Source organism: Cyprinodon tularosa, unplaced genomic scaffold (assembly GCF_016077235.1).
Source record: "Cyprinodon tularosa strain WSP-4 unplaced genomic scaffold, ASM1607723v1 ctg1238, whole genome shotgun sequence".
In the NCBI taxonomy this organism is placed as follows: Eukaryota; Metazoa; Chordata; class Actinopteri; order Cyprinodontiformes; family Cyprinodontidae; genus Cyprinodon; species Cyprinodon tularosa.
In genome coordinates, this window is record NW_024038046.1 from 94,940 (window position 1) to 102,778 (window position 7,839).

Sequence of the window (7,839 nt, forward strand, 5' to 3'; positions counted from 1 at the left end):
GGATGATAATATGCTTACTGAGAAGAAGCTGGAAGCAGCAGGATGTGTTTTAATGATGATTGATAATCATCAGCTCTTTAGCTTCAAATGATAATATTGTTCTATCTCTTTTCTCACAGGGAGGTTCTGTTTTCTCTCCATCTTTGGTCCAAACTCCTGCCGCCTCCAGAAGGCAGGCGATCGAATTGGCTCGAGAACTGGGTTGTGTGAACTCTGACCTCATTGACGAAGGTCTAATGGTCGCCTGCCTCAGATCGACTCCTGTCCACAAACTAAACGCCGCTCAGACCAAAGTCTGTGTCCAGAACTCTGTACTTCTGCAGCTCAGTTTCTACATATCTGACCCGTATGTGTTGTGTTGTAGCTGTTGGCGGTGAGCGGTCCGTTCCAGTCCTGGTCTCCAGTCCAGGGTTCTGTCTCCGAGTCCACCTCCTTCCACAGAGTTGATTTGTTGCTGGGAACATCGGAGCATGATGGTCTGATCAGCAGGGCTCGAAGGATAAAGGTCAGAGGTCACATCCCATTTATGTACAAGGTCAAATGACTGAGCAATGATCACATGACTCAACCATAAGTCACATGACTGTCTGTAGGACTTCGAGGCTCTGCAGGGTCGAGCTGATGGGAAGACGGCGTTCTACGAGGCTCTGAGTCGGTCCCTGGGTGGAACATCAGGAAATGAGCTGTTGAAGGAGGCGGCAACCTGGTTCTACTCTCTGGATCACAACCCGTCAGCCGCTGGTTACAACCTGTTCTCCAGAGCACTCAACAATGCCACCAGGTGACAATGCTGCCAACCCAAAGTTTTAAGACTTAGAATTAGCCTTAAAACTCTATAGTTCTGCTGCTATAGGCTTAACCTGCTGGAGGACATAGGGACCCCTTTTTTCACCATTTTGCTTCATTCTATCTCCATTTTTTTGTTCTGCAGAATTTATCAGTTTAATCTTCAACTTTATGCTCTCTCTACTTTATCCTCATCATAATAGCTTCATATTTTCCCTTATTTTATTCTGATATCTTATTTGTACTTTATTACATACTTATTGTTCTCTCTTCTCTAAACAGTTGCACTGCAAGAAAAAAACATCCTGCAAGGCATTAATAAAGTGATAGTTCAGTAGTTCTGATTCTGATGGACTTTTCCTTTCTGGCTTTGACTCCATGATGGAGAGAAATATCAGCAGTGCTGCTGATATTGGATCGGCTGGTGTTGCCACTGGATATGCTGGTTTTAGCTTTGGATAGGCTGGCGTTATGTTTAGATAGGCTGGCGTTATGTTTACATAGGCTGGCGTTATGTTTAGATAGGCTGGCGTTATGTTTACATAGGCTGGCGTTATGTTTAGATAGGCTGGCGTTAGCTTTGGATAGGCTGGCGTTATGTTTAGATAGGCTGGCGTTATGTTTAGATAGGCTGGCGTTAGCTTTGGATAGGCTGGCGTTATGTTTAGATAGGCTGGCGTTATGTTTAGATAGGCTGGTGTTAGCTTTGGATAGGCTGGCGTTATGTTTAGATGGGCTGGCGTTATGTTTAGATAGGCTGGTGTTAGCTTTGGATAGGCTGGCGTTATGTTTAGATGGGCTGGCGTTATGTTTAGATAGGCTGGTGTTAGCTTTGGATAGGCTGGCGTTATGTTTAGATAGGCTGGCGTTATGTTTAGATAGGCTGGTGTTAGCTTTGGATAGGCTGGCGTTATGTTTAGATGGGCTGGCGTTATGTTTAGATAGGCTGGTGTTAGCTTTGGATAGGCTGGCGTTATGTTTAGATAGGCTGGCGTTATGTTTACATAGGCTGGCGTTATGTTTACATAGGCTGGCGTTATGTTTAGATAGGCTGGCGTTATGTTTAGATAGGCTGGTGTTAGCTTTGGATAGGCTGGCGTTATGTTTAGATGGGCTGGCGTTATGTTTAGATAGGCTGGCGTTAGCTTTGGATAGGCTGGCATTATGTTTAGATAGGCTGGCGTTATGTTTAGATAGGCTGGTGTTAGCTTTGGATATGCTGGCGTTATGTTTAGATGGGCTGGCGTTATGTTTAGATAGGCTGGCGTTATGTTTAGATAGGCTGGCGTTAGCTTTGGATAGGCTGGCGTTATGTTTAGATAGGCTGGCGTTATGTTTAGATGGGCTGGCGTTATGTTTAGATAGGCTGGCGTTATGTTTAGATAGGCTGGCGTTAGCTTTGGATAGGCTGGCGTTATGTTTAGATAGGCTGGCGTTATGTTTAGATGGGCTGGCGTTATGTTTAGATAGGCTGGTGTTAGCTTTGGATATGCTGGCGTTATGTTTAGATGGGCTGGCGTTATGTTTAGATAGGCTGGCGTTATGTTTAGATAGGCTGGCGTTAGCTTTGGATAGGCTGGCGTTATGTTTAGATAGGCTGGCGTTATGTTTAGATGGGCTGGCGTTATGTTTAGATAGGCTGGCGTTAGCTTTGGATAGGCTGGCGTTATGTTTAGATAGGCTGGCATTATGTTTAGATAGGCTGGTGTTAGCTTTGGATAGGCTGGCGTTATGTTTAGATGGGCTGGCGTTATGTTTAGATAGGCTGCCGTTAGCTTTGGATAGGCTGGCGTTATGTTTAGATAGGCTGGCGTTATGTTTAGATAGCCTGGCGTTATGTTTAGATAGGCTGGCGTTAGCTTTGGATAGGCTGGCGTTATGTTTAGATAGGCTGGCGTTAGCTTTGGATAGGCTGGCGTTAGCTTTGGATAGGCTGGCGTTATGTTTAGATAGGCTGGAGTTAGCTTTAGATAGGCTGAAGTTAGCTTTGGATAGGCTGGCGTTATGTTTAGATAGGCTGGCATTAGCTTTGGATAGGCTGGCGTTATGTTTAGATAGGCTGGCGTTAGCTTTGGATAGGCTGGCGTTATGTTTAGATAGGCTGGAGTTAGCTTTAGATAGGCTGAAGTTAGCTTTGGATAGGCTGGCTTTAGCTTTGGATAGGCTGGAGTTAGCTTTGGATAGGCTGGCGTTATGTTTAGATAGGCTGGAGTTAGCTTTAGATAGGCTGAAGTTAGCTTTGGATAGGCTGGCTTTAGCTTTGGATAGGCTGGAGTTAGCTTTGGATAGGCTGGCGTTATGTTTAGATAGGCTGGCGTTAGCTTTGGATAGGCTGGCGTTATGTTAAGATAGGCTGGAGTTAGCTTTAGATAGGCTGAAGTTAGCTTTGGATAGGCTGGCGTTAGCTTTGGATAGGCTGGCGTTATGTTTAGATTGGCTAGCTTTAGCTTTGGATAGGCTGGCGTTATGTTTAGATTGGCTAGCTTTAGCTTTGGATAGGCTGGCGTTATGTTTAGATTGGCTAGCTTTAGCTTTGGATAGGCTGGCGTTATGTTTAGATTGGCTAGCTTTAACTTTGGATAGGCTGGCGTTATGTTTAGATTGGCTAGCTTTAGCTTTGGATAGGCTGGCGTTATGTTTAGATTGGCTAGCTTTAGCTTTGGATAGGCTGGCGTTAGCATTGGATAGGCACATCAATACTGCGCCATAAGTTCCTGTTTAAAGGGACTTTTTCTTCTCCACCATCGCTGCGTGATTGCTTGTTGAGATGGATTGCTACAGACTGAAAGACGCTGAGTCATTAAATGTCAAATATATTCAGATATTTAATACATTTAACAATGTTTTAAGTTCCATGTGACCAACACTAGAGGTCAAAGGTTAGAAATGGTTCTTTAAACCCTGTGAGCCAGCAGCCAGCTAAGCTAATGACCAACCCTCTGTGTTTGACTGCAGAGATCAGTTCATCATCTGTCCCTCAGTGCAGATGGCTCGCCACTGGGCCGCCAGTGGAGCCAACGTCTTCCTGTACCACCAACCCGCCTCCAGCGCTCAGGACAGGTATGGAGAACACACTGACCGAGGGAAGCAGTCCTTACTGTTCTTCTCTTCACACCAGCTGAACCTCACGGCAGCTAAGAGGGAAAATACCGAGACATGAGAACCGGATCGGATCAGAAGCCAGAATTTTGATCTGCTTGTTTTTTGCAGAGCCGATATCTCCGTTCCTTTGGACGTTCAGTTGATGTTTGGGGTTCCACTTCAGCCAATCAGCTCTCAGCGTTTTACCTCCTCAGACCGCCACCTTTCTTTGGCTGCCATGACCTACATCTCCAGCTTCACGCGGACCGGGTCAGGCCTCCAGACGGTACTTTAACAAGTCCAGCAGGACCACAGCTGAGCTGATCTGTCCTGGTTTTGTTTTAGGAACCCGAACCCATCCCGTGTGTGGATGGACTCAGTTCTGCCTCGCTGGCAGCCGGTCTCCACCTCTGATGCTCCACCCACCTACCTGGAATTAAGCCCCGCCCTCCGGCATCGACAGAGTCTGAGGCAGAACTCCTGTTCTTTCTGGAGCCAACTGGGAACCAGACTGACCAGTCAAACAGGTTACAGTGTGTAGCTGTCGTTGAGATTTGGCTTCGATCAAACAATAAATCAGTTTGCTTTTAATTTCACTCAATTTTCCTTTATCCTCAATCAAAACTGACCATCAGTCACCAAACGACATGTTCGCACTGCTTCAAATTATTTCTTCTTCTGCTGATTACCTGTTCCATTATCTGTCTGCAGGTGAGTCGGGGGCGGAGCCCGTCCAGACCGCGTTGACCCCTGAGCTCCCACTGGCTGCGCCCTCCAGCCAATCACTGACAAAGAAGGACGCCTACAACTGATGTCATCATCAGCAAAGAAGACAGAAAATCACTCTACATTTCCCATAATTCAGTTTGATTCACACGTTTCTGCGGCTCTTTTCTGTTCCCAATCATCAATAAACGCATCATAAAGAAAATGACGTGTGTTTTGTTGTTGGGAGGGATTTTAGGAGGGAGGGGTTTCCCCTCAGTCAGTCAGACACCGATTACAATTTCTGTAAGGTATAAATGTACTGAGGGCCATATCTCTCCATCTTAGGACGTTAAATTAATTTGAACCTTATTTCTTGCAAACTAAACTGCATCTTTACACATCCCTAATAAATAAAATCATTTTTTGTTTCAGTGACAGAAATCAGCAGAATCTACTCCTTTGTTCTCTGGAGTTTCAACAACACCATTTGAAAAAGGTCTAATTTCTGTAATTATTCCAGAGATTATCATTTTTCTGGTTGTAAATCCAAGAAGACAGACCCTGACTCAAACTGAAAGTGCAGGGGATTAGGCAACGCCCCCTCTGGGTAAAAAGCAGCAGCAGGTCAAACGACTGGAAGACGAACAGATATCGAATTTCTCCCTTTACTGACGCCAATCCTGATCCTTGGCAGTGTAGAATCCTTCTTGCTTCAAAGGAACCATTGAGCTCCAAGAGTGTTTCATTAATTTGTTTGTTTTTAAATGGAAATGAACATGACTAAATGAAAAATAATTAACCCTAAATTGGGGTGCATGCGTGGAGCCCAATAAAGCTAAAAACTGTATCGGTGCGCGTGTCGTTTAAGGAAAGTCATGTGACCGATCCAGGAGCTGTTTCTAACTGACCGACTCACTAAACTCTGTTTAAATTAAAATAATCAAGAATTTTGGAGCCTAAAAGGAATATGAACGTTGCGTTTGTCATTTAAATGATCTGAATTAAAGTTAATTTCAAATTGACTCTTAGTTTATTTACTGCTTTTACTGTACTTATTGTTTTAAAATTATGATTTAAAATCCTCGTCCAGCAACATTGTCATTCACATTTTGCCCTAAATTTTCACGTTATGATAAATGTTTACTTTATTGGCTGCATCTAGAAATATCAAATATATTTACAATCTAAATATAAATATGAAATAATAAAATATAACCTACAACAAATTAAATTATATCATTGTACTACGTAGGTAAATCACCTGAGGAAAGTTGGGCCTGTTTGTGCCGCTATCATTTTAAAGATATAAAGAAATATTTCTAGAAGTCATCAAAGGTCAACCAGCCCCCCCCCCCCCCCCCCCCCCTTCTTCAAATCAGACGAAATGGGTGTCAATTAACTCCATTTGTGCTGGTTCGTGCAGCAAAAATTGTCGTTTTTGCCGCTATCGTTTTAAAGATATAAAGAGATGTTTATAGAGGTCATCAAAGGTCAACCAGCCCCCCCACTTTCCTCAAATTAGACAAAATTAGTGTCAAATGTTTGTGTTAAAGTTGTGTTGGTTTGTGCAGCAAAAACAGATGTTAATAACTGACCTTTGATGACGTCTACAAAATATTATTAATTTCATTAAAATGATAGCAGTACAAATGAAAATTTTTGCCATACAAAAATATAAAATTTTTAAATTTATAAATTTATTTTAAATATTTAAAATAAAAATGTAAAATTTAAAATTCATATTTTATAATATATACATTTTTTGCTCTGCTATGATTTTAATGATATTAATAATTGTTTGTAGAAGCCATCAAAGGTCAGTGAACATTTGTTCATTATGAAACTCTGAATTTCATATAAATTATAAGTTGCTAACCAACTACAGAGAGGAGGTGGAGCAGCTGGTGGAGCAGAGATAACAGCCTGATCCTGAAGGTGGAGAAGATCAAGGAGATCATGGTGGACTTCAGGAAGAAGCGGCCTGACCACGCTCCACTGCTCATCAACAGCTCAGCTGTAGAGGTGGTCAGCAGCACCACATTCATCACAGACACCCTCACCTGGACTGGAAACACCACCTCACTGGTCCAAAGGGCCCAGAAGCGCTTGGACTTCCTGCGGAGGATGAGGAGAGCCCACCTGCCCCCCCCCCCCCCCCCCCCCCCATCACGTGACGTCACAGTGCTGCGTCACGAGCCCGCGAAACTCAGATGGAGGGCAGGAAGTGAAGTAGCTGAGGATCTGCCGTCTGAAACAATGCCTATGTTTTGTGTAGTTTACGGCTGCTCCAATCGTTCTAACCGAGAAAAGGAAAAGAGCTTTTACAGAGTACCAAAGATTGTCGTCCATAAAGGTGAAAATTGTTAAAAGCTCACAGAACAACGCCGAAAAAAATGGATTCTAAACCTACGTCTGCGATCTGAAGGAGCAGAGTCTGCCAATGTCCTTGTCTGCAGTGACCACTTCGTCGGAGGTAAGCTATAACGTTATGTTAGCTAGCTAACTTTTTTTTGTGGTTGTGTTTATATAGCATAAGGTTATCATAAGGTGCCCTACCATGTACTTAGTAATGGTTAATAAGTTACCGGTAGTCTAATATGGACTTCATTGTGACTGTTTATGCTGTCCTAGCGCTTTGGGTGACGTTGAATCGGTAGACTGGGCTCCGACGGTCAACCCCGGTTATCAAAAAACTAAGCCCAAATCAGAAGCATCTCTTCAACGAGAGAAACATAAACAACTGTGAGGCTAGCCGCTACTGCTAACGCTAGCATCTTTTAACACATAAAACAATATAAGAACAAACACTCACCCTGGCGAAGACTAGACAATAATCGTTGTGGAGACGTTTGGTGCCGAGGTTGTGGACCCACCCGTTGACAAAGAAGTTATATGCCTTCATACATTTATAGGCCTTCATTTGCTGTTTGGTGTAATACGACGTCTGAAGGACCAGATAGTTCGTTATGTCGACGGCCTCCACTGTCGGCAAATCTTTAAGGTCCACCGAAAACTCACTCATCTTCATGAGGTACGGTCACGTCCAACATATCTGTATATCAACTCCTTGTATCTGTGTCTTGAAACAGGCTCTAACTCCATACAATACGGCTCTTGGTAACGGTATCCTCCATGTTTCACTAACCATAGACTTCCTGCCCTCCATCTGAAATCGCCCCCCTGGGGCCCCGTCATAAAAGTCACGGACGAAACCCGGGTATGACCCCTCACCCCCCCACCATGGGGCTGTTTCTCCCCGCTGCC

The 7,839-nt window shown here is 43.8% G+C and overlaps 1 protein-coding gene across 1 annotated transcript in view; it reads left to right on the plus strand.

The window, feature by feature from the left end:
* The window catches only part of tg (thyroglobulin), a 49,083-nt gene extending 44,285 nt beyond the window's left edge, over positions 1-4,798 (plus strand). Inside the window, exons 43-49 of the mRNA XM_038276281.1 lie at positions 120-293; positions 365-505; positions 594-781; positions 3,742-3,846; positions 3,997-4,137; positions 4,213-4,394; positions 4,579-4,798. Coding sequence (XP_038132209.1) covers positions 120-293; positions 365-505; positions 594-781; positions 3,742-3,846; positions 3,997-4,137; positions 4,213-4,394; positions 4,579-4,679 — 1,032 coding nt within the window. The 3' untranslated portion in view covers positions 4,680-4,798. The remainder of the gene's footprint in view (positions 1-119; positions 294-364; positions 506-593; positions 782-3,741; positions 3,847-3,996; positions 4,138-4,212; positions 4,395-4,578) is intronic.
* The last annotated feature ends 3,041 nt before the right edge of the window (positions 4,799-7,839 follow it).